The sequence below is a fragment of the Microcebus murinus genome, chromosome 29 (genome assembly GCF_040939455.1).
Source record: "Microcebus murinus isolate Inina chromosome 29, M.murinus_Inina_mat1.0, whole genome shotgun sequence".
Lineage (NCBI taxonomy): Eukaryota > Metazoa > Chordata > Mammalia > Primates > Cheirogaleidae > Microcebus > Microcebus murinus.
In genome coordinates, this window is record NC_134132.1 from 14,413,614 (window position 1) to 14,439,831 (window position 26,218).

General features: G+C 39.9%; 1 protein-coding gene across 7 annotated transcripts; it reads left to right on the forward strand.

The window, feature by feature from the left end:
- The first annotated feature begins 219 nt into the window (after window positions 1–219).
- On the forward strand, window positions 220–25,790 carry HNRNPD (heterogeneous nuclear ribonucleoprotein D). 7 transcript variants are annotated; one of them, XR_012915737.1, is made up of 10 exons: window positions 221–810; window positions 2,941–2,997; window positions 12,141–12,309; window positions 13,267–13,428; window positions 14,512–14,643; window positions 15,104–15,203; window positions 15,316–15,462; window positions 16,596–16,693; window positions 17,850–21,199; window positions 22,209–25,790. XR_012915737.1 is itself a non-coding variant. In XM_075998677.1 (9 exons), exons 1-8 carry the CDS (start codon window positions 566–568, stop codon window positions 16,661–16,663), a joined length of 1,080 nt encoding a protein of 359 aa, XP_075854792.1. In that variant the 5' UTR covers window positions 220–565; the 3' UTR covers window positions 16,664–16,693; window positions 17,003–17,168. The 7 variants fall into 7 exon arrangements, 6 of the variants coding, with proteins under 6 accessions (XP_075854792.1, XP_020140861.2, XP_020140862.2 ...); XM_075998677.1 differs by lacking the exons at window positions 17,850–21,199; window positions 22,209–25,790 and adding an exon at window positions 17,003–17,168 and having other exon boundaries at window positions 220–810; XM_020285272.2 differs by having other exon boundaries at window positions 17,850–25,790.
- The last annotated feature ends 428 nt before the right edge of the window (window positions 25,791–26,218 follow it).

Consider the following 26,218-nt stretch of genomic DNA (forward strand, 5'->3'; position numbering starts at 1 on the left):
CTACGCCACGCCACGCCGTGCGGCGCTGCGCGTGAGAGAGGAAGGTATAAAAGGCAGCGAGAGGGCGGGACCCAGGAGGAAGGAGGAGGGGGGCGGGGGGGGAAACAAAACTAGCGGGAGACCAGAGAGAGAGAGAGCGAGCGAGCGAGCGCGGGAGGGGGCGGGGGGCGGGGGAGGCGCAAAGGGCGCGCTCTCGCGTCACGTGACCGGGACGCGCCGTTCTTCCGTCGGCCATTTTAGGTGGTCCGCGGCGGCGCCATTAAAGCGAGGAGGAGGCGAGCGCGGCCGCCGCTGCTGCTGCTGCTTTTTTTTCCTGGTTCCTCTTCGCGGGCGAGAGCGGGAGCGTGCGCCGCGCGGGAGCGGGAGGCGAGGCGGGCAGCGGCCGGGCAGAGGCGCAGGAGGCTGGGCAGCCGCGCGCGCGCCGTCCGTGTCCTGCGGTGCGGCGTGGTGCTTGGCGAGCGGGCGCGGGCGCGCGGCGGCGGCGGCGGCGGCGGCGGCGGCGGGGATCCCTTCGCTGCTGGTTTCGGTTCGCGGCGGCGGCGGCGGCGGCGGCGGCGGTAGCGCGATGTCGGAGGAGCAGTTCGGCGGGGACGGGGCGGCGGCGGCGGCGGCGGCGGGCGGCCCGGCGGGCGAGCAGGAGGGAGCCATGGCGGCGGCGGCGGCGCAGGGGGCAGCGGCGGCGGCGGCGGGAAGCGGCGCCGGGACCGGGGGCGGCGGCGGCGGCGCGGCGGCCGGCGGCGGCGCGGAGGGCGGCAGCGCCGAGTCGGAAGGGGCGAAGATCGACGCCAGCAAGAACGAGGAGGACGAAGGGTGAGTAAGGGGCGGCCCGGGAGGAGAGCGAGGCCCGGCTCGTCCCATCCTCCTCCTCCTCCTCTTCCTCCTCCTCCCCTCCCCCCGCCGGGCCCCCGGGCGGCCTCCCCGCGCCGCCGGCCGGGCTCCCCGGGGCCCGCAGCGCTGCCCGGCCCGCCGCCGCCCCCTCCCCCACCGCGCGCGGGCCCTCCTTCCGCCGTCACCGCGCGGCGCCCGGCCCGCCCTCCGCCTCCCGCGCCCGGGCCGCCCCGTGTCTTTTTTTTTTTTTTTTTTTTTCCTTTCCTTTTCCCGCCTGCAGAGCGTGGAGAAGCGTTGGGGGGGGGGGTGCATCGTTGTTGTTTTTCTTTTTTTTTTTTTGGCTCCCTTTTCCCCTCTGCTGCCCCCCCCCCAAAAAAAGTCCTGCGCAAAAAAAAAAAAAAAAAATGCAAACAAGCTATACGAAAGCCTTTCCGTGTGGATGGCTAAGGGTTTTTTCTTTTTTTCTGTTTGTCCTTTTGCTCGTTGCTCTTGCACCGTCCCGATACGATGATGATAAGCAAGCACATGGGTTTTTTTTTTTTTTTTTTTTTGGGCGGAGGGGGGGGTGTCCGCGGAGGCTTGTCCTTCCGGGACTCTTGTTTCCCGCGCCGCCTGCTTTTGCCTTTTTTTTTTTTTTTTTTTTTTGCAGGCCAAGTGTTTTTCAGGCGCTGCTGCTGCTGCTGCTGCTGCTGTTGTTTTGGGGTGTCGTTAAGTTTCGCCCCGGGACTTGGGCCGTCTGCCCCGGCGGCGTGCGTGCGTGCATTGCTTGCTTGGTTGCTTGCACGAATGTATGCATGCATGCACGCACGATGGGTGGCTCGCTCGCTCGCCCGCTCGCGTGAGGCCTGCGGGCCCGGTGAGGCCTGCGGGCCCGGCCTGGAGCGCAGCCGGAGCGTGCTGGTGGCTGGTGCGCCTGCTCTGCCCGGCGGGCTCCCGTGGAGTTCCCGGCCGGCGGGGCCCGCACCTCCGCCCTGCCCCTGCCCCTGCCCCTGCCCCGCCCCGCCGGTTATTCTAACCGCGCACCCTTTTCGCGCCCTGCGCTATGGGGGTGGGGGGTTCCCCCAGACGTTTTGCGCAGATCGCGCTCTTACCTTAACGCTTTCTGTACGCCTTGCTTTTTTTTTTTTTTTTTTGGCCCCCATTCTACTCATTTTCTGGTGTCCAGGCTCCTTTTTTTTTTTTTGGGCCCTTTTGATTTCTCCTTCCCGCCCTCTCTCACCCACTTAAAAGGAGGCCCCACCCCGCCCTTTCTTTCCTAACGGGAACAAATCCTGTAACGTGCCATGGGATAATTTTTTTCTATTTTGCAGGTTTTTGAGTACTAACTTGCTTCCTCTAGTTGGAGTAGCAGTTGCATGTACTGTCTAAGGCTGCATGAAATACATTGAAATGATGCAGCCTTTGAGAGCGGGAGCATAATACATGGGAGTTAGCAGGGGGGACTAAAATCGGGGTTCTTCGTTGGATTTTTCCTAACGCCCGTTATTGACTGATCTTAGGTTGACACTTCCATTCCTTTTTGTAATGGGTGTGTGTGTGTGCGAATTTTTCTCACTATAACGAGGAAGGTGTTGGTGGAAGGTAAAATTAACCCAGTATTAGAAAACACAGTTTTCTTTGCTGGAAAGAGCACAGGATTTGGGGAGGGGGGGGGAAGGAGGGTGGAGAGCTCTTTGGAATATAGAATTTAACAATCCCAGCCCAGGCAGACTCTTGTCAGGCAGTTTTGCTGATTGTACTGGCTTTGGGGGAGTGGAGGTGAGAGGGGAAACGAACTTTTATGAATGAAACAAGAACTAATCTTGAAAAGTGTATGTAGCTTAATTTGAGAAAGGAATATGTTTAATATTTGGAAACTTTAAAGCCATTTTGGTTTTTGTTTTCTGAAATCTGTTCTTTGGACAGAGGCACCAAAATGATTAATTGCATAAAACTTGCTGTTTGGGGCAGGCTTTCAATCAGCCCTGAGTTTTCAAATCACCAAAGCAGCTGCCTTTGTAGTTACCTACTGTTGAACTGAAGTGTAAATGAATTAAAGTTTTTAACCCTAACAATGTCAAAAACTAAAACTAGAATTTTGATTGGTTGCTGTACCGGTTGTTAATTCCCTAGCCATTCAAACTCCTCCCCACGACACTCTGAAGCAGCGACGGCACAGCGGGAAGAATGGTAAAACTTTTACATTTTATTTCTGTATTATAAAGGTTTCAGTAGTCATAACATGCAGAGGCTGTGTATTGGCTAGTTGCCCATTGATCCCCAGGAAATTCTAGACGTCAGTACAGTAGGATGTCTTGTACCTGGGGTATAGAAGCTTTCTAGACGTCGTGTGTAATCTTTGGGCAAAATTGATGCCATTACATGGTATTTGGTCTGTGGTAATGCATGTAATTGCCGTTTGGCCAATTTAAGCTAAATATCATTCGTAATGATATTTTTATATCTGGGCAAGAAGAAATACTGTAATTTTCCCATATGTTAAGATGAAAAATATTTTTCTTGGAATTCTTAAGTTTAATAGTAAACATTAAGACTACTTGATACGAAATATTGTGTGTTTAAAGTGTCTTGCATGTTATACTGAAATATGCTGGCAATGTCAAAAGTAAAACAGTTCTTTAAAGTAGTACTGTGTGTATTATGCAAAAATGTTTCTTTTTAGCACCAACCATATTTGTAAATACACCTTTAATAAGAATTGGATATGTACCATTCAGAGGTGGGCTAATGTGGCTGTCCACTACAGCTCTTACCAGATTTTTTATTTTCAGTGTGATTTGGCTGGACTATTAATTACAGTTGGTTGACATGTATTCAAAATTGCATGACTTCTCTTTGGAGGCTGGTAGGTTGAGTATTCTTTTTATGCATCCTTTCCCTTCCCCTATATGTCAGTCTTTCTGGTTTTAGGATCATATTTGAATTTTCAGGGCTTTGTATCCACCAACACTGGAGATGAGAAGGCCAGTAATTTGCAGATAGTTGCCTTACATCTGCACAGACTACATTCTGTGTTCAAATCCTAGGAGCCCGTTTGGTATAACATTCAGATTTTACAAAAGATTTACTTACTCTCATCCTCTGAAATCCGTCCAGTTTTAGATTGGAGAAAAAGTAGATTGGAGATAATAGGCAAAAGGAAAACAAAAAGGATAAAAGATTGACTGGGGTCAGAGTTTGACCTATAGAATACAGATGTTTAGATGAACATTGTTCCAATTGGTGACTAGTAGGCCCTGACAGTTCAGTTTCATTGCTAGTGGATAATGGCACATTAAGATTAAACTATAACTGTACCTCTTTCTCCATTACATATTTTGACTCTTACGTAAGTAACTGTTTTGAGTAATTAGGAATGACATAAACTTTTATTAAGGAAATTGTTTTGACTCTTAAAATAATTATACTTGCCTTGCTACCTAAGACTATAATTTTACAACTTTTATGGGTGACCTCTTAATCAGAAAAGAACAAATGTTCACAGTTAATGAACATTTTAGATTATGACCAATTGCCATTCACTGAAAATAAGATTTTACTTAGGTTCATTTTAAGTTACAGTTATAAAAAACGTAGTTCTCATTTTTAAGGTCTAATATTTGACATTTTTAACTGCCCAGTCATGCAGTTTATCTTATTCCAGATAACTGTTTTCCTTTTTTGGGGAAAAAAAACAACACTTCAAAACCTTAAATCTTGTTGGTGTCTGCACTTGCCACTCCAATTCCTTTCCCTGCCTCTCATTTTGAGGGATTTGGGGTGACAGTTTTATAAGATAGTCTCAATAGTGAGGATAAGACTGGTTAGTAGATGTGAAATCATCTAAATTTAACTTCTTAAACAATTCTAGGTGCATTTCCTTCTACAGGTCTTATTTGAGAATAAAGTGATTATAATTTTATCCTAAAGTACTTTAGTAATTTGTTTTAGACAGTTTTTCCTTTTGCATGTAAAGAAATGGATAGTTGTTTTTAGGAATGCATTCCTTTTATACTTCTGAATGTTTCTACAGTATACCTTGGTGCTTTAGAATAAGTATTTATTTCCATAGTAAAATGCCTTCCTGAGTTCATCTCGATTTACTCTTTCCAGCATTAACATCCCTAGTTTTTATTTCTAAGCAATTGCATTGGAAGTTCCCATTTTGCTTTGTGGTGTGAATTCATTCTATTCTCTGCAGTGCTACAGTTCTTTTGGGGTAGGTACTTTAAAATTTTAGTGTCTGGCCATGTAGCAAGCTCCCTGGGTGCAGTGTTTTTAAAATTTAAAGAATTAGCGGGAAACTAGAATGTTAGTGATCAGATAATTTTGCAAGGTAGGTACATTGACTTTCCTGCATTGGATTGAGTAGGAAGCAAACTAGTCCCATTCACTTAATAAGCCAAAGTACAGCAGTGCTTCTCTAACAGGACAGTAGATCTGGTCTCATGACTACTAGCGTATAGACGCAAGTTTGATTCTTCCTATATGGGGATTCTGTGAATTTTGCTGTAGGTTGTCTCCTGTCTAATCTTAAAAGTATGGGCTCACATTTTTTTTGTTTTAAATATTTGCGATTATAATCTATACTCTAGTGTTCTGGAGCAATCTGAACATTGTTTGCTTTGTGAAACAATTACTTCTAGAGCAGTCTCATGCCAAATTACTGGCCTTTGATACAGTAAAGTTGGGTTTATTTAAATAGTAAAGTTTAGAATATTGTTAGCATTCTTTGGAACCTTTGACAGGTTTCCAGGGTTAACATTGCAGAAATTGATGCCCCCCGAATCTTGATGATGAACATTTAAAGAAGGACTGTTTATTTCATTTTAAATTGTCCTCTGTTATGAAAAATACTAAAAATCATCTGTCCTTCTAAGTTTGGAATTGGACCGTGCCATTTAAGTTTTTCAGGGTTTTTTGAGATAGACATACTTGTCTTAAATAAAAACATTTTGAGTCTGTTTCAGTTTGTGCTTTATGGCCAACCAGAAGGATGATTAGTTTTAGCCTTCAAGTGATAATGCACACCATGCTTGAAAGCATTTAAAAAGGAGTAGAATAACAACCTTTTTCCCCATTCCACTTAAATCTGCGCACCTCAGGAGTGTGCAGATCCACAAATGGAGCGAAGCGTAACTTGTGTTAGTCCCAGTTTGATTTGACTTTAGTTCTGCTTCACCGTTTTAGTAGATAGGGCACTGTGAACTGGATGCTAGAAGCGGGGGGTCTCTTTCTGTTGCTTCACTTCCAACAGTGTGGTTTCAGGTAATACACCGTGTTTGTTACTTGGTTTGCTGACTGTGTGTTGGAATCAGTGCTCACCACAGGAAGATTGCCTGCATAGCCTGCTTTCATAGCTTGTGTGTATTTATCCAGTGCCCTAATAGTTGATACTGCCAGTGATTTACTCCTGTGGAGTAAAGGTAAGCATGTTTTAGTTTCTGGAGTATATTATATGTTGGAGCTAGGTATTTAAGAATGGGGGTGGGGAGGGAAGACTTGCCAGACTACTTACTGGCAGTGTGTTTGGCCAATAATCAAGATTGGTAGCTTTAAGCATCCGGTCTTGCACTGTAAACTCCTGCTTATCTAGACTTCAGACTACCACAGAGCTAGGAAATCTCTCTCTCCCTTTAGTTTTACGAGTAAGACGGGTGAGATTATGAGCAGATGCTCTCAAGAAGCAACCAACAGACAATGTCATGGGATGAATCTCCTGCAAATTTTCCCTTATATTTTTAAAAAGTAATGTGATCTTAAAGCGTTGAAAGATTCTAAAAATTAAGAAAGGTGAATTATTTTCTGATTATAGAAAATAAATTGTTAATTTGTAGTAATCTCAGTTAACCAGAACCTTAACCTCTAGGTTAAGGAAACACCATTCCTTAACCTCTAGGTAAATGGGAGTTTACCTTATAAAGCTGATTGAGAGTTTTATTTAAAAAGTAAAAATACAAGATGTCATGCTTCCTTGTAATGAAGAAAAAAAGGGAAATGTTGGATTAAGCATTTAAAGTTTATGTTTTAAAACTGCCATTTTTAGTTTAGTAGATGTCACGTATTTTCAGCTGAGCTATCTTTTCTGTAGTCATCATTTAGGTTTATTCTGAAGCATGCAGTAATGAGATTTAATATAGAGCGATTAATCTTGCTTTGAAAATGTTTGATCTATTGTACATTAGTCTCGAATAAAAATATTTCTTTTTCACACTTACCTTGAAGATGTCATCTTAACATTTATAGAAAGCTGGGGAAGGAATACCTAGTCTTTAATAATGGGGAAATAATACTAGAACTTATATTTTTATTGACGATAAAGGATTTTGGGGGAGAATTTGTTTATTGGCCCACCTAAATGTCTGTCTTTTAAATAGTTAAAAAGTGGTTTCCATGTATTGTACACCAGATCAGATCTTAAAAAGGCTGATTATTTTTTGAACTTTTTAAAAGTTTGTCAAGATACCTCCAAGGGTCATTTTCTGACAAATTCTAAAGTAAATGCCCTACCATGTGATATTATTTAGTTGCAAAGTAACCCCCCCATAGGTAACAAGTGATACAACTAAAATAAATCTATAATTTCTAAAGAAAAATAATTATATCTGATGTGCTGGGGAGATTTCATTATGGTTCATCAACCAATCCTTAGGATTTTAATAGGATAATTACAATGGGTAAAATACCAGACAAATTAAGTAAGGATTAATGGTGTGCTGAGTTACATTACTCTAAAAGGTGACAGTGATTGATCAGTTATGTTTCATACCTGAAATGTGTATCAGGTGGACATTCTGTTGTATCTTTTAAAACTGTCAGAACTTGTTATGAAGCCACATGTTAATTAAGATCATGAGTTGATAGGAAGTGTTTAAAGTTATGAAATACTTTTTTTTTAAAGAATACTATTCCAAAATTGGGAGGGAGTATAATGGTATTTAACATTTTGCCTTGAATAAGGTGTTTCACAGGAAGGCTTACTAAGGGAAGTCTCTATAAATAAAATACCTAAGATTCCAGAGTGTTAAACCTAGTGACCTCAAGAGTCCAAATAAGTTTATTAATGGGGGAGAAAATGATTATTAAATCGGAATATTTCCACCGGCTGGCATTGTTCCATAATTATTGCCTTTTATGTTTTAAATTATTCTGTACTCAAATTACTGGCATATATGTAAAATAGATGAAATTTCTAGGTTATTTCAAGCCTGCAGCATTGAAAATAATCTTAGGATCCATTTATATAAAATTCCTCTTGGCCTTTTATCTTCCCTTTTTTGCTGAAAGTTTATAAATCCTGTGCAGCTAGCAAAAGGCCATTGAGTAAATGAAAATGTTGCTTTATTAAGTTATGTTTAGACTGTGCTTTGCCCCTTCAAAACAGTAACTTATTTTTACTGGGCACTTAGGGTGTGGCAGACTGTTCTGTGCCCTTTAAGTGTATTAACTCATTTAATCCTCACTGCAGATATCTGAGGTAGGCTCTTTACAGATGGGTAAACAGTCTCGGGATTTTATTTTTTTACTTTGGGTCATACAGTCAGTAAGTGATAGGTGTAGAATTTAAACCTAGCCAGTTTGGCTTTATTGCCTCTAAACTTACTTGCATTAAAAGGTGATAGTGTCCCACAAAACACCCTAAATTCTGACACTGCGCTGAGTTGTATAACTTCATGCTCGTCATTTAATTTTATAATTTTGTGTAACATCAGTGTGAAAGCAGAGGCTTCTACCGTTGAGTAGGTATGTTATATCGAATACTGTGTTCAGCCTTTGGGGTGCTGAATATTTACTTCATAGCTAGGATTAAGAAATTAAATTTTGCTAATAAAATACTCGAGATGAAGTACTACATTTTAATTGGGATTTATTCACTTATGACTAAAGGTCAGGTTTTAAGCTTACGTTGCAGCGTTAGGGGCCGTTTTTGTTGCTGCCTGAACAAGTCTTGGTAGTTTTAGCTTGGCTGCTTAGGATGTTTCTGGAGTCCTGTCTCCACTCCACTGGAAAGTGCACCTCTGCAGGTGACAGCAGTTTGCAAATGAGTCCTGTTCAAGGCAGCAGAGATCATCTGGACAGACAGTAGGTGTTGGTGCTTTATACAGTCGTAGGAAATACAGATAAGTTACATTGGTATTATTCCATCTCAGTTTGAATGAGATAGTGCATGCCAACATTCTGGGAGGCTGAACTAAGTGTCTGTTTATTCGTAATTAAGGTAAACAGACCTATCTCCCACTGTATTGCACAGCTATAGCTCGCCGTGCCTACTGAACAAAGATGGAATGGAGTTAATATGTTCTGTTTAGTAAAGGTGGAACGGATTTGGCACAGTTTGTCTTCATTGTAGCCTATTCACCTACCAGGTTATCAGTTGTTCAGCAACCTTTCTTAATTAGAGCAGAAGAAAAAGCCAGAGTGCTTTCTGGCTGCCAAAATATTAATTAACAGTTGTCTCAAAGAGCCACTTAAGCTGTTGCTCAGACTATTTACTCTTGTCATGAAATTTGGAAAGTTTGAGAGCTGGCTGTTTACTCCACAAAAGAGAAAGGGAGACAATTTGGAACAACTGGTGATTAATCTGGCAAAAATGAAAAGTAGAACTTGTGAAGAAATGAGATATACTACTTGGTGTATTAATAAATAGCTCTTTAATTTCAGAAGACCCAGTGGGCATTCTGTTTTGGCATAATATATTAGTGATGGCTGATCTATAGAGTATTAAATCATTGCTACTGTATTTGAAGTTTAAGAAGGCAGAAGAGTGTGTGATATGTTAGAAAAAAATCATTCCAAATAGTTGAAGGTTAAACAATTGGGGAAAGATTAGGCAAGGTGGACAGTGCTATAAGGAAGTGGAATTACATGGCTTCTTACTTTCTTTAAAGGCGTTGGGGAGCTGAAAGTTTTTTACTAAATATTTTGTTCTAGTTTTCTGAGAACTAGTTGACCAGAATACTTAATATTCTGGATAAGTGGGATTTGATAAGTAGTTTAGGAAGGATAGTGTCTTCAGTGACCCTTTACAGCTCTAAGGTAGGCACATTGAACAACTTCTATAATAAATACTATGTTCAAGGTGAGGAGTTTCTTAGCACTTAACTGGGTCTGTTGATTAATTAGTCTGCTTATGTAATATTTAAGAAAATCTACTTCCTATCTGTCAAAAATATTTGGGGCTTGTGAATACTAATAGAACATGCCTCATTCTTGGCGCTTTTATTCCTTCATAATTGTTTTGTTTCTTAATTTTAAATTTAGGACACTTCCCCAGCATAAACATTGCTTATGTTATTTAAACATTGGTTAAATAAAATCAAAACCAGTTCTGTCTCTATATATCTGATGAATAGGTCAGACAGAATTTTCTTACCTTTGAACTTCAGCTTTTTAAAATAAGGCTTATGTTATAACTGTTCTTTTCAGGCTGAAATAATTTCAAACTGTTCAATTATCGATGGTAAATTTCTGTAATAGTAGAAATGGTAACAGTAGTTAAATCTCAACTTAATTGAAGTTGTTTCTGTTCTAGAACTTGGCCATGGACATCTGAGCAAGAGGTCATTGCTTTATAGTCAGTTCTCTTACTAAAAAGATAGTGTCCTCCCTTTGAAAGAGTGAATGTTGGTAATGAACTTTCATCTGTGAAGGAAGTACTCTTGACCTTTAGGTTAAATAAGGTGTTTAATAGCAAATTATGTAAATAAGGCTTATATCTTAGAAGGCACATTATTCAAATGAAAGAACATGTATATTATTGAGAAAATAATCCAATCCAAAATTTTTCCATGGAATTAGCAATAAGTAAATATTTAAAATACCTACACAAAACATTATGGATGTGTTTGTTATGTTCAAATTGATTATAAAATACCAAAAGGGTTTTATAAGCCTTACTTCAGGCATGGAAATTTTGAGTAAGTCCTGAAAATTAAATATATGAAAGGCCCAGCTGTAGACAACTGTACAAGCTGAAAATCTAACCTGAAATGGGAAATACAGTATATGTCTAAAGTAAGATTTCTTTTGCACTAAAAGTTAGTTTTGTCATTAGAAGTAAAACAAGTCTGGTAAAATACTAGAGTAAGATCAGTAGCACCTCAGTTAATCAGGCATCTTCTAGGAGGAGAAGTAAAGGGACAATTAATTGGCTTCATGATACAAGAATGGGCCTTGGTGGCAATACCCTACAAGCCCACAAGAAGGAGATGCTTCCTAATGAAAGGCCGCCTTTAATTTCTGTGCAGAGCTTTAAGTTAGGACCACACCCCCATCCCTGCTCAAGACCCGCCCTCGGTTGTGAAGATGAGAGTATGTTGAGTGAGCTTGAGGTTATTCTCGTGGTGAAATACTGAGCCATCACATAACAAATTCTGACAGTTAACTCTTAAGATAAAAATCTACAGTCCTGTCACTTTAAAGAGTAGGAGGTGAGGTGTAGGGTACCCCTTTTGGTGGGGGGGAGGGACATGCAGTAGGAGCAGATTTGAAAGGGGTCACAGCTGCCAGAGCTGAGCTTGCTGGCATTTTGCTGTAATAATGTTCATAAGACTTTATCTTAATTTTTTTTCTATTTTGAATATATATATGGGGTCTTAAAGTGTCTTGGTGGTTTTCTACTTACCACCTGCCACTTTTAGCATTTTTAAAGGCTTCAGTATTTTATTGCTGGTTAACTGAGGTTCTACTGTAAATAGACTGTAAATAAATCCTTCTACTGTAAATAAAAAGTGAATTAGTGGGTTGTGCTTCAGTGGATAATTTTTACTAAATTATTTACATTACAGATTACTTTTGTCTTTACTGAGGAGTCTTAGCACATCAAAAAAGTTGGTTCACAACTTAATTGTGACACAGAATTTTCCAAATTTTCCATTTTACGTGCTAAGTAATTTTGTTAATGAGAAAACTGTTCAAAGTAGAAAAGGAGCTTCAGCATAGACATGATGCTGGTTGCTGTGATCACTGGAGACTTCATAGCTTTTTGACAAGTTTAATAACGATTTGGAAGATAAAATTGAAGCTAAGATTCTGTTTTTAACATTTAACTTGTAATTTAAGAAAAACTAAATGTACGGTATTTTTACTTTGGGTATACATTTGTCTTTTTAGCAAGTTGAAAGACTTAATTTGCTGCTTGCTCACTATTGTAATTATTCAGGAGCAGCAGTGATACGCAGAACATTCTGGAATAGGGTGTTCTTTTAATATACTGCCCAGTAGATTGGTGCAGTTTGGAAAAGGTGTGTTATTGATATGAATGTTATTTAAGGTAAAATTTAAAAAAAATTTTTTTTTTTTTAGCATTTTAATATTGCTTTTTGTCTTTACAGGAAAATGTTTATAGGAGGCCTTAGCTGGGACACTACAAAGAAAGATCTGAAGGACTACTTTTCCAAATTTGGTGAAGTTGTAGACTGCACTCTGAAGTTAGATCCTATCACAGGGCGATCAAGGGGTTTTGGCTTTGTGCTATTTAAAGAGTCGGAGAGTGTAGATAAGGTAGTGTGTTACGTGTTCTCATCAGTTAATATACAATACTAAAACATGGATAGTGTGATACAGTGACTTTGCCCACTGGTGGTTCCCCTTCTGCGAGTATAGAAAGAAAGGATACTAGTTCTTGCCAATAAATTTTATGAAGTGAGGCGGATTCAGGAATTGCTTTCTGCGTAATTTTTGTGCCAGGCTCTACTGAACTTTAAAGTTAACTTTGAAAAATACTGAGACTTAAAGACGCCTAATTAAAAGGATGTGTTGTAATACGTTCACAGAAATACAGGTTTTGAAATTTTGTGAGGCAAGCAACTTTTGACCAAATCATCATTTTGGTCCTGGGCTTAAAGGGAAGTAGCCCATGTTTTGTGTATGTTGCTGGCAGTTAAAGGTGATGATTCCCGCCCTCTGTCCCCTCTGACACTCACACACCTTACTGATCTTTAGATTTATTTATTCATTTATTTATTTTTTTGAGACATAGTCTCACTCTGTAGCCCGGGCTAGAGTGCCGTGGCGTCAGCCTCGCTCACAGCAACCTCCAACTCCTGGGCTCAAGCGATCCTCCTGCCTCAGCCTCCTGAGTAGCTGGGACTACAGGCATGCGCCACCACGCCCGGCTAATTTTTTCTATATATTTTTAGTTGTCCAGATAATTTTTCTAATTTTTCAGTAGAGACGGGCTTTGGGTCTTGCTCAGGCTGGTCTGGAACTCCTGAGCTCAAGCAGTCCTCCCAGAGTGCTAGGGTTACAGGCGTGAGCCACCACTCCTGGCCTGATCTTTAGATTTAAACAGGGGTGTATGTTGGTTGATGTTACATCACCATGTGACTTGACAGTTTAATCCTGAGCCATTCAACGTAGGCCTGGCATTAGCTATATTTAACTAGTTATTTTTAAGTAAGTTTATAGTCTGAACTTTAGTTTAAGACATATTTAAAATGAAAACTTCAATTTCCTTAGGTCATGGATCAGAAAGAACATAAATTGAATGGGAAAGTGATTGATCCTAAAAGGGCCAAAGCAATGAAAACAAAAGAGCCGGTTAAAAAAATTTTTGTTGGTGGCCTTTCTCCAGATACACCTGAAGAGAAAATAAGGGAGTACTTTGGTGGTTTTGGTGAGGTATGTTACAAACGTTTTGACCCAGTTTGTCACAATTAGGGTGAATGTGATTGTCACATTAAGTGGACTCAGTGTCACTGGGTTTTTCAAAACTACTAGGGCAGATTTTATGATATATTTTGGAATGAGGATACTGTAAATACTTAGCAGGCCTTCAAGGTTAGGTGATTGCCTTCTCCCCTCTTTTATCGAACGCCCACTGTATGCGAAGTATAGCTAGGCACAGGGTATGCCAGATGTAACAGGCAGAAATTTATCAAGTTAGTAGAAGAAAGAAAAATACAACTGATAGGAAGAAGAGATCCAGAATAGAAAGCAAATTGTTTGGGATAGGAAAGAAATGAATTAAGAATAGGGTATGGCACCATAGCAACTTAAACACATTTAAGTGCAAATTTAATGAGACGGATTATGGACTCATCAGTGAAATAGGTACAGAGGCTTCTTTTATGAATGAAGGAGTCGTAAGGTTGAGAATTGTGTGACCTTAGGCCCCAGATGCAGCCTGCAGGTTTTTTTTATTATTATTATTTGATTCAAACAGACTATATGTTTTGTTGTTAGTATTTAGGAATTGAGCTCCTGTCCACAAAAATCTGAGTATCTAGCTCTTCTTAAATATTTGCAAGACCAAGCAGCATTGGAACTGCCACTGCGTTCCTGCGTGGCGGTATCTCCAAGACTGAGTAGGGCATGTCATGTACTCTCCTGTCTTTGGTAGTTCTCACCACCCCACTCCTCATTTTCTCCCAAATGCAGACATTTTAATTCTGGTTTTTCTTAAAATTGACTGTTTTCTCCTTGTTCTCTGTGGGCATTTGAGTCTGTGACCCTTGAGTTAGGTAGCAAATGTCGTGAATCTCACTTTTGTGATTAGTTGTGAGGCTTTAGGTGGGGAGTGGATGTTCCCGTTTGAAGAACCCCTTTCGAAGGGTTAGGATGAAGAGGGAGAGGCCTAGCTGAATAGAGCTCCAGGGCTCAATACGTTCCTGCATTTTTTACCTACTAAACTTGTCCTTTTAATATTACAAAAATGCAAATTATTAGTGCCTATCATATTAAAACTTGATTTTTTGGTAACAGGTGGAATCCATAGAGCTCCCCATGGACAACAAGACCAATAAGAGGCGTGGATTCTGCTTTATTACCTTTAAGGAAGAAGAACCAGTGAAGAAGATAATGGAAAAGAAATACCACAATGTTGGTCTTAGTAAAGTAAGTTAAGCCTACGTTTACTTGCAGAGCCGACTATCAATAGCTGTCGTAGGGAGTTTAATCTTCTAGCTTCCTGTAAAGGCATCAGTTCGCATGTGTGTGCGTTAAAGACATTTCATGGGCTTCTTATTTATCAAAGGCATTCATCCACTTTTTTTTTGCTTTTATTGGGGAGCAAGAGGGATACATTTGTTATTTTTAAACGAATTTTCATCTAGGCTTTTACCAGAATTGTTTTAGAACGTGATGACAAATAGAATGAAGTAATGTATCTCCAGCAAACACTACTTTGGATATCATAAGTGATTATTCTTACGCACTAATGGCTGATTTAATTGATAAACTGATTTTGAGGAGAGCATCAAAGTAGCCAATTATTTAAGTAGCATTGGCGGTTCTGGTTATTATAAACTTCTCGAGCAACTTGAGTCAGCTTAATGACATAATTTTTCTCTTTTAGTGTGAAATAAAAGTAGCCATGTCGAAGGAACAGTACCAGCAGCAGCAGCAGTGGGGATCTAGAGGAGGATTTGCAGGAAGAGCCCGTGGAAGAGGTGGTGGTAAGCTAGAGCCTAAGTTTACTCTATCTTACGCTTTTCTGCTTTTTAATTATCCTGAAGTAAAGATCTTTGCTGATCTTCTGACTTTAGTGAACCTATTAATGTGCTGCAGGCCCCAGTCAGAACTGGAACCAGGGATATAGTAACTATTGGAATCAAGGCTATGGCAACTATGGATATAACAGCCAAGGTTACGGTGGTTATGGAGGATATGACTACACTGGTTACAACAACTACTATGGATATGGTGATTATAGCAGTAAGTACTATGCTTTTTATATTAACTGCTATTTGACATTGATTCTGTACAAATTTGGATAGGTAGAAAGGTCAGCGTAGCTTTGCCAAGTGCAACTGTCTTCAGGTTCCACATCCCTGGAAACTTGAAACTGCAGCCACTTGATTGCTAGGTTCCTCCCAGCCTGCATCACATGCACACCGTAAGGGCAGAGTGTATGTGTGTCACTGGATGTGTTTGCTGGGCTTTTGTTTTTCTTGCATTTGAAAATTTTAAGCTTAGTTCAGATCTAGAAAGCTTCGAGGTATTCTCTAAATGTCAATTCTTGGACCATCCAATAATCTTGGCATGATGTGTCTTAATCTTATAAAAATGGAATAAATATCACATGTTGCCAGTTAAATTCGTATCCTCACTTTAGGATTATTAACATAGAAACTCATTTACAACAGGTGTTGAGCTTGATAGAGCAAAAAACTTGAAATTTAGACACGGGAAGCCCTGACTTCATTGTGCAACTGAGATGGCTGTCTCCCCCTCCCCCCTCGATCTGTGGCAACAAGTTATCAGAGACGGGGTTTTGCTGGAGAAGCAGTCTTAACATTCTTTTGGAGGAGAGAGAGGTTGCATTGATAGCATTGTCTTAGGTGGTGTTTTTTTCCTTCTTTGGTTAGACCAGTTCTTGGAGTTACATTCTTTTCTTAGGTGACTAGGCCTGCTGCACAATAATAGGCTAACTAAAGTCAGAAGGAGGTCAGCAAAGATGGATTGGGTGAGATTGGGGCCCTTTGCTTAGAAGGGCACAAGGTACGGAAGCATTGATTGTGGTCGACAATCTCCTGTTCCAAATTTTAAGATGGTTTTGCCTGGTGGTTGTGAAAAGGTCAACTATCCCTGCTTTGAAACCTGAACCCTTGAAAAACCGTAGGGGTCAGGGGATTGATTATCTCCCGTTTCATACAAGAGCTCACGTAATCCACCCACTCTGAGGGCCTCCCCTTGTAGGCACTCGCAAAATGATTGCTCAGGGTGAATTTTTCACACTTGGGAATTAAGATATCCCTGATTTTTTGACCTTATTGAAAAGTAGGCATTGTTCTGGTTATTAGCATGTAACCACTACAGACCAGGTTCTAACACTTGTTTTATTTTAGACCAGCAGAGTGGTTATGGGAAAGTATCCAGGCGAGGCGGTCATCAAAATAGCTACAAACCATACTAAATTATTCCATTTGCAACTTATCCCCAAAAGGTATGTTCTAAAAAAAAAATAGATTTCTCTCATTTAAAATAGTAATTTATATAATCTTTTTGTATATAAAACAATGCTTACTATTATTTTAGAGTTTCACAGCACCCAGAAGTGCTTACCGTATTGTAACGTAGTGACTTTTCGAGTTATGTAACACAGGTGCTTATAAGCTTTTTGACTTTTTGTCCTATTATTAACAAGTCAGTAAAGTTAACAGGTAAAGTACTGCTAATGGGTACAAATTAAGGAATAGCTGCAAAAAAGTGTTGCCTACTAACTCTGACATTATACCTTGTTTGTACCCGCCAGCGGGAACTTCCTTGCAGGCCCTGTGTCGCGCTGACTTCACGATTCTCACAGGCCCGCTCAATGCGGACAGGGTACGAGATGCTCTCGCTCTCGAATGCTGCCGTTTGGTATGGTCTCTTCCAACATCCTGTATCAGCATTATAAAATAAAATGGATACTTCAAGCTTTGCCTTCACTTATTTCTTTGCTTTTTAAAAAAACTATTTGTAATGTAATTTTAATGCATTTTTTACAGGCCCAGTAATGGTTAAATACGTCAGCTTACTGAATAATTTTAACTATTTATTCTTCTAAGGATACAGCTTGTCTCTGGATTTTCCAGTCTTAATTTTATATTTTATTAATCTATTTTAATGCTTGCTTTTCCCATTTATAGACGTTGTAGCAGTAATTGCAAGAAGTTCTTGAGCTGAATTCCTGTTGTGACAACTGCCTATATAATTATTTATAATAGATAACTTTTTCTTTTAGTTGTATAAAACTTGTGATGGACAAGAAATATGCTGATCCAATAAAATAAGTTTAAATAGTAGATGCTCTTGGGTCAAACTATTACCAAATTGACTGACCTTTTAATGAGTTCTTTGGGTAAATACTTAAAACTTTTGTGATCTTAAAGAATACTTGTGAAAGCAATATCGTATCTTAAACGAGTGGTGCACATGTGGATTTACAGCTCATGGACTCTACTGTTCAGCTTTAATTTTATAAAACATACCACACATTTAATGTTATACAGTATTTACATATAGTGGAACATAGGGATAACTCAGTTTTATGTAACTTTTTGGTTAAGTGTGGCGGCCTACCTCGAGTGACTTTTTTTTTTTTTTCTTTTTCTCTCCAGGTGGTGAAAGCAGTATTTTCCAATTTGAAGATTCATTTGAAGGTGGCTCCTGCCACCTGCTAATAGCAGTTCAAACTAAATTTTTTGTATCAAGTCCCCGAATGGAAGTATGACGTTGGGTCCCTCTGAAGTTTAATTCTGAGTTCTCATTAAAAGAAATTTGCTTTCATTGTTTTATTTCTTAATTGCTATGCTTCAGAATCAATTTGTGTTTTATGCCCTTCCCTCCCAGTATTGTAGAGCAAGTCTTGTGTTAAAAGCCCAGTGTGACAGTGTCATGATGTAGTAGTGTCTTACTGGTTTTTTAATAAATCCTTTTGTATAAAAATGTATTGGCTCTTTTATCATCAGAATAGGAAAAATTGAGGAATATTAAAAATTGTCATGGATTCCAGCTATTATTAGAAGCAAAAAAAAATGTGGAGAATAATAAACCTTGTCAAAATCGAGGACATGGTTAAAGTTGCAGTGACATTTTAAATCCTTTTAGCAAAATCTGATTTTTGCCACAACGTGTCCTCCCTGTCCAAATCGGAAGTGAATCAATGTAGTCAATTTGTTTGTTGGTTGTTTTAATACTACTTCCTTTATGTAGCCATTAAGATTTATATGAATATTTCCCCCAATGCTCAGTTTTTGCTTAATATGTATTGTGCTTTTTAGAACAAATATGGATAAATGTGCAAGAATTCTTTTGCACAAATAATGTTTTATGCTTCCATTAAATAAAAAATGAGGACTTAAAAAAATCTTGTTAATTATAGAAATGCAGCTAAGTTCAGAGAGATATTTAGAGCTGTGGTGGGCTTATACTTTATAGACATTAAAGTATGGAGGGAGGATTAAAGAAATGTATACTGTGCTTATGTGTGTGTGCTTATTTGTTTTGATTTTACTTCCCATTTCTTCAAAAAGTTTTTAGGTTTTTTTTTTTTTTTTTTCTTTGTGAGGGCCTTAAGGATATCCCAGACTAGGATTTGAAAAGTGTACCTGGGAGTTTTGAGTTATTCTAAGAAAGTGTAACCGGGAGTCTGTGATAGCATTAGGATTAAGTCCAAAAATAGTCTTTCCTATCATTTGTTTTATCTGCGAAATTGTACGAATTGATAGATTTCGAGTTGGAAGGTTCTTGGTTTCTGTTTTTAGGGTTCAGGGAATTGATACCCATCAACTTAGATGGAAAATCCTTCGTAGTTACTGTTCAAGTGAATTTTAATACGTGTTCAACCTTGGGTGGTAATTTAAGACTCTGTTTAGTCAGTTACTTCAAACCAGACTATTTAGAATAGTTAGAAAAAAGTAGTAAATGAGAAGTGGTCTAATAGTTATATAGCAAAGCGATTATCTTTTTTCTTTTGTGGAGTTAAATTGTATCTGATAAGAATTTGCTCTCTCCAAGTAAGCAAACGTTTTAATGAGCAGACAGTATTATTAAAGTAAGTTAAATTTTCATGGTGGCGATCTAAATTGGGGGCCTGCAGCCTGTTTTTGTGGAAATAATAGTGCAGTACAGCTGTGCTCATTTGTTTAGTGTGTATGGCTGCTTTTGTTGTACAGTGACAGAGTTGAGTGGTTATGACAGACCCACAAAGCCTAAAATATTTACTGTCTTGCCCTTTACAGAAAAAGTTTGCTGACCCCTGATGTAAGTCAGTGAAAAAGATCTGTTTGGGGCTGTCAAACTGGGATGAGTCTTAGTATCGTGGAAACACTGCTTATTTTATGTAACTATCCTACATAAAAATTTTTAAAGGGGGGCTAAAAACTGGGTTGAAAACGGGTTTAGCCCGGCTTAAGGAAATGCTACCAGATTAATTTTGATTCTTTGTTAAAGTGTTTACAAGCCCTGTATTATTTTCAGATTTAATTAGTAGAAAATGATAGACTAAAGCTGTACTCAGATTTGTTTGACCCAGTAATTTTGTTGTAGTTTTGGAGATCATCCCCAACGCCTGGCTTTCAGGAAAAACAACTTTTATTGTCCCTGAAGTCTAAAGAGTTTGCAGAAAAACATCTCCTAAGCTGATTTTTAAGTCGTTCGGTTTTTATACATCTAAGTCACGTTTCTAAAGTGCTATTCTCAGATCCATTTCAGGCATTACCTCTTGGCCTACATATTCTGTCTGCCGGGCACTAGTTTATTTCTAAACTTCTACAGAACTTGAAAATTTTTCCTTTCATACAAAGCTATTTGCTGATTACCAGTCTCGTGTTTTCTTGGTGGTTTTCCATATTCCAGTCTGAACTGGAAGCATTTCATTAGCCAAGCTAAATCTTGAATGCCATGTAAGAATTGTCGGGTAACTGTTGAGCTCTGGGGCTTCATCATTTCTGAGGTTCTGTTTGACTCTGATTTTTAGATCCTTTGTTCCCCAGGTCCTGTGACTCTTTGGTGCAGCTCATCTTTGCGGTAGCTCGGAGGCCTTCCTGTCTAAAAAAGGTCATTGTCTGTACTGGATTAGTTTGGCTGGATAGAGGATTCCAGGGTTGGTATAAAGAAATAAGATATTTTAGCTCTGGACACTACATACAAAATCTTTTTCTGAAGTTAGCATTTCACCTGTGTCACTGGTGTTCTTAAGTTTCATGACTGTGTCTTGGGTTTATTTCACCCATTGTGCTGGGCACTCAAAAGTGTGTTGTCACTGTGCGAACTTGTTCTTCAGATACCGGAAATCTTACTGAACTCATTTCTTTTCCCATCCACCACCCTAATCTTTTTTCTCTGGAATTCTTGTTATTTTGGCATGAGCCCTGGACATACATTTTTTTTTTTTTTTCTATTTTCTAGTTTCGTCTGTTTATCTTCTGAGCAATTTCTACAATTTGAATCTTCTAACACTGATGACAAATTTCAGTCATCTCTTAAATTCTAAGGCCCCACCCCACCATCTGTTATAAATAGGAACACATTACATGGACACATTGTCTTTTGCTCTTTTCTAAGGTTACTAGTGAAAACTTGTTTACAAGTAAGTTCGTCACTTCCAAGATGCTTTAATCTTGGTGTTGCTCTGGCTTCTGGTTTTCCTGTTAGAAATTTTCCTGAGACGTCTGGTGATCCTTGGCTCACTGTTTAGGAGTGGAACATTCTAAAAGCTAACTGGGGGTTGTGAATATGCGTGTTGGGCCGGGAGGGGAGTCAGTTTGTCAAACCGTGGGGTTCGCTCGTGGGTGATCTGGCTGTGTCATTTCATTGAGGACCGTCTTGATACATCTTTGTTTTTTGTTTTTTTTCAAGCTGGTCAGGCTCACCAGAGAATTCTTCCACCCTCCCGCCTGAAGAGTAGAAATCCCGGCTGCCAGTGTTCAGATCCCACTTGGGGGAACGAGGCTGAGGGATCTTACAAGTAAACTACTTTAATTCACATATTTTCATCACCGTGCCCGTTCAGTCCAGACAGTCCTCTCTCGCCTGCTTCCGAGACTAAGTCTCTGCCCGGGTGCGGGGAGAGGCACTCAGTTGTCCCACAGGACAGAGAATCCGGGAGTTTAACGGTCAGACACTCTCAGTCAATCTCTTTAGCCCCTTTTTATACATTTTTTAATTTTTGAAACAGGAGTCTCACTCTGTCGCCCGGGCTAGAGTGCCCTGGCATCAGCCTAGCTCACAGCAACCTCCAACTCCTGGGCTCAAGCGATCCTCCTGCCTCAGCCTCCCGAGTAGCTGGGACTACGGGCATGTGCCACCACACCCGGCTAATTTTTTTTCTTTCTTTTTCTAATTTGTTCAATTAATTTGTATTTTCAGTAGAGACAGGGCTCTCGCTCTTGCTCAGGCTGGTCTCGAACTCCTGACCTTGAGCAGTCCTCCCACCTCAGCCTCCCAGAGTGTATTACAGGCGTGAGCCACCACGCCCAGCCTTTAGCCCCTTTTTACTCCGTATTTCTACAGTTACTTGGGCTGCCAAATCATAAGCTTTTGTGGGCATTCTGCGTTATAGCCTCACTGTTGAAAGCTGGCAAAATATTCAGTTTTCTTGAAGTCTGCTCGGTTAACCGTTTATTTAAAAGCTTGGCAGCTTCTAAAATTGTGTTTCTGTTGTCTCTTAGTTGGTATGATTTTTGAATGTCTCCCCCCAACAGTTTTTTATAAATTACTGGGTTTTAGGATTTCAGTAGTCACTGGGCATAAATAATACGGTTTATCTTTAGCAGCGTTTTTGAGTGTGGGCGGTCGGTGGTGAGAGATTTAGGGGGAAAAAAAAAGGGACAGGTAAATTAAAATATTAACAGGAAACTCGGTACCCTTCTAAAATTTGGCCAACAAAGTAAAAGTAGTAAGTAGTCTGCTAGTTTATCATAGAACCAACCTGTATTTACTGATGGACGTAGTGTTATGTGATTCTCAATTCTCAGTTTCGTAGGCTCTTGTTAGAACTACCAGTCCCACTTACCACTCAAATGATGAGCGTCCTAAGCCTGCTGTCCTCATCCGATTTTGATACCTTTTGGGTGACTAGGTGTCTCGTACCAGGTGAGTTAATTTCTCCTTTCTGGGGTCCTGGGTGTCCTCCTCTTCATCCCTTCCCCAGCCTTAAGTGCAGGTCATGTGACTGTATTCCTCTTCCCACACCGGGACGGCAATTGCTGCGTTGTGCACAGGTTAGAATCCAGTGCTTGTGTGTGGAACCACCTGTCCAGGTGACAGTTTGTGCTTAGATTCTGAAAGGTAGTCTCCCTGATGTTAGGATCCAGTTATCAGGCCTTTGTGTGTCCCATACTTTAGAAAGTAATTTAGTCAGTGTGCTTTGATTCTGCCTGGAAAGTTTCTTTTTTATAGTTTTTAAGACTGTCTTGCGCTTTGAAAAGCACTCTATAGTTTAGGAGGATATTTTGAAAAACAGAATCACTGAACCTATTTTTTTTTTTTTTTATTTCGGCATATTATGGGGGTAAACTGAACCTATTAATTAGCCACAGTATTTGTGTCGATGCTGAACTGTGTGAGTTTATTTCATTTGGGATCAGTTTCTTTTTTTTTAATTTTTTAATTTTTAATTTAATTTTTCTTGTTTTTCATTTTATTTTATTTTTTAGTCCCCTGAAGTTTATTAGAACGGCGCATGGGATTCGTTTCATCTGAAATGTCAGAATCTAGATCCATGCATGAATACCGTGATACTTCTCAGTATAGTAAATTTATTTGGATGCAGTTTTAAGAGTGCGATTTATCAGTGCACTAACATTTGAAGATGACCTTAAACTATAAAGCGATTTTTTTTTTTTAAGCTACTTTTGGCAAGGTTGGGGGGGGGGTACACCCTTTCTTCATTACTGCCGTATTTAAACTATTAGCATAGTTTAGAGTCTTGCCTGGAAATTTCCATTGGGTAAACTGCTTCTGGCAAGGTAAATGCCCAGTTTGTACAAGTTGAATCTGCCTGGCCTGTTAATTGCTATCAGTTGCCTGGAATCTGGTATATTGGGACAGGTTGATTATAATCTGCTTGGCTTTTCAAAGAGGCCTTGTAGGCTGTCTACATCAGCATCACTTAATTTTTTTTTTTGTTTTGTTTTGAGGACAGATTCTCACTCTCACCCGGGCTAGAGTGCCGTGGCATCAGCCTCGCTCACAGCAACCTCCAACTCCTGGGCTCCAGCCATCCTCCTGCCTCAGCCTCCTCCTGAGTAGCTGGGACTACAGGCATGTGCCACCATGCCCAGCTAATTTTTTTTTTATATATATTAGTTGGCCAATTAATTTTATTTCTATTTATAGTAGAGACGAGGTCTCACTCTTGCTCAGGGTGGTTTCGAACTCCTGACCTCAAGCAATCCGCCCGCCTCGGCCGTGAGCCACCGCGCCCGGCCCTGTTTTGTTTTGAGAACAGAGTCTCACTCTGTCACCCAGGCTAGAGTGAGTGCCAAGGCGCCAGCCTCGCTCACAGCAACCTCAAACTCCTGGGCTCAAGCGATCCTCCTGCTTCAGCCTCCCGAGTAGCTGGGACTACAGGCATGAGCCACTGTGCCTGACTAATTTTTTTTTTTCCTATATATTTTTAGTTGGCCAATTAATTTCCTTCTATTTTTAGTAGAGATGGGGTCTTGTTCTTGCTCAGGCTGGTTTCAAACTCCTCACCTTGAGCGATCCTCCTGCCTCAGCCTCCCAGAGTGCTGGGATGACAGGCGTGAGCCACCACACCCAGCCAGCATCACCTAATATTAACAAATCAGATTTGTTAGGGAGTGTTGCCTGAGATTCTGTATTTCACACACCCCAAGTGATCTTCTACACTAATGCTTTAAGATGGTGAAAGTTAAACTCTCTTTTTCTTTTTACCTCTTGTGTAAAGACAAACAAAAGTATGTTTAGCAAAACCACTCAGCATTTTAACCATGGACCCTAAGTCTAGCTCGAAAGAATTGATTTTTAGCGTTCTAACACAGTACAAAGTGGCAGTGAGCAATAGCAGTGTACCAAATGGGGGAAAGGAGGAGGTGTAGGGATGGCTGTCGGCTGGGAATATGATGAGTTGGTTTTTATTATTTTAAAATGTTCTACAACCAGTGCACTCCCTATATTGTCTGTATCTTGCCTCTGCCCTCTTGTGGTTTGTCACTGATCTTAGTCATCCATTGCATTATTATTATGAGTTGGTACTCAGTTATCTCCAACTGAAATTGACTTGCTAGTATTGCCTTGCATTGGGCTGGTTCTATGTTGCCCTGTTAACCTCAGCACCTTTTAGATTCCAGGAAGGATGTGATTTCTAGCAGCCTCCCACTATAAATGGCCATAGTATATAGCCCTAGGTAAGGAATGTGGTATCGAGAGACTGTAATTTAGGAAGGCCGGCAGTAAGTTAATTGCTAAGTGTTAGTAAGTTTTTCCCAGTAAGCCCTGTAAAGGCAGGGAATTTTGGGGGACAGGCAGGTCTTATAAGAACAAGGAAAAAAGGACCTTACAGAATGATTGTACTACTTAAAAAGGATGAAGTGCTTTTATAGGAGTTAGATCCTAAGTAAGAGCAAGATGTCCTTGTTATAAGTGATCTATATTCGTTATTTTAGTTGTTACGGGAGGAATTCTTTAAAGTCTTCAAAGAAAGTATACAGATGGGCACCAATTCATTGCACAGTGGTAATGGAGATGATTGGATTCTATTTTGGGAAACCCACCTTACGTCACTTGGTTTTGGCAAGGATCCACTTCAAGGTTAATTCATGTACATTTTGTTTTGTCGTAAGACAGGCTGTATTCTGTTTGCACTCTAGAACTTGTAAAGAAGGCTACGTTCTTGGCTTCTTATTTCTCTTAGCAAAAAAAAAAAAAAAAGTATTAAAAGAAACTTAAGAGGGCTGTTAATGCCAGTCCCTAAATGTGACATTTGACATGTCATGGGAGCTCTTTGAATAAATACTGAAAAGGAGTAATCGGATTTTTTTTTTTTTTTTTTTTTTTGGTTGTGTGGATGATCTTGGATTACATAGAGCTTAATCACATTTTTATGAAACACCAGTTTCTGAGGCTGATGAAAAGAGGAGTCTTTTTTTTTTTTAATTTGAAGATGGCTCTTTGATTATTATAGGCAGTAAGTAAAACTTTGAAATGCTCAGAACTTTGTTGTAAATTGCTTCTACAATCACTGATATATAAAGCATGCTACTACTAATCAATTCGTTTTATGTATTAAGACCTTATCAGCATGTCTTTTTTTTTTTTGTCTTTTTTTTAGTACCTGGTTGACTTGATTTTAAACTAACATGATGTTCTCTGTACCATTTAACATTTTCAAGACACGTTCTCCCCAAGCAAATTCTGTTGGAGCCAAATGTTTCCAGTTCTGGAAGCCTACTTGTAGAGTCTTCAAATGAAATTGATAGTGGGCTTTCATGGGGCTTTAATTTGCACTAAGTTTTCTTTTCTGAAAGATTACTTATGTTTAGATTATAATGTAGTAGCGCTTTTGTCTTACAATTAAACTCTTACAGCACTCACGTGTTTTTTGCATTGTCTTTTTTTTTTTTTTTTTTTAATTTAAGCTTTTCCCTCTTGGATGAATGCCTTGTAATGACGTAGGTTTTATTTTCTTAGTTGAAAAGGTAAGGCCACTACTGTGATGTTTAAACATGACATAAGAATTTAAAATGATGGCCTTGTTTTTGAAAGCTTGGATAGGTTATCACAATTAGTCAAATCATGTTATTACTACAAGTTGAAGAGCCACTGAATTTGATAGAATGAGAAGGGCAGTTTCCAGTTTTCTCCAGAATGTTCATGAGGAAGGTTACTGAGGATAGGAAGGTTTTGTGTGGGGGTGTTCAGCATTTATTCTCTGCTGGGTTTGGTGTCGAATGTAGTGAGACAACTTCAAAGTGCTGCATGGCATTTACCATTTTGTATTAGAAAGGTTTTGGAAAACGGT

Excerpts from the sequence above, each read along its gene's own strand:
- HNRNPD (XM_075998677.1), top strand. The coding sequence starts at position 566 with ATGTCGGAGGAGCAGTTCGGCGGGGACGGGGCGGCGGCGGCGGCGGCG. Across the intron at positions 811-2,940 it reads AAGAACGAGGAGGACGAAGG|CCATTCAAACTCCTCCCCAC; the intron begins GTGAGTAAGGGG and ends TTAATTCCCTAG. Across the intron at positions 15,463-16,595 it reads TGGATATGGTGATTATAGCA|ACCAGCAGAGTGGTTATGGG; the intron begins GTAAGTACTATG and ends GTTTTATTTTAG.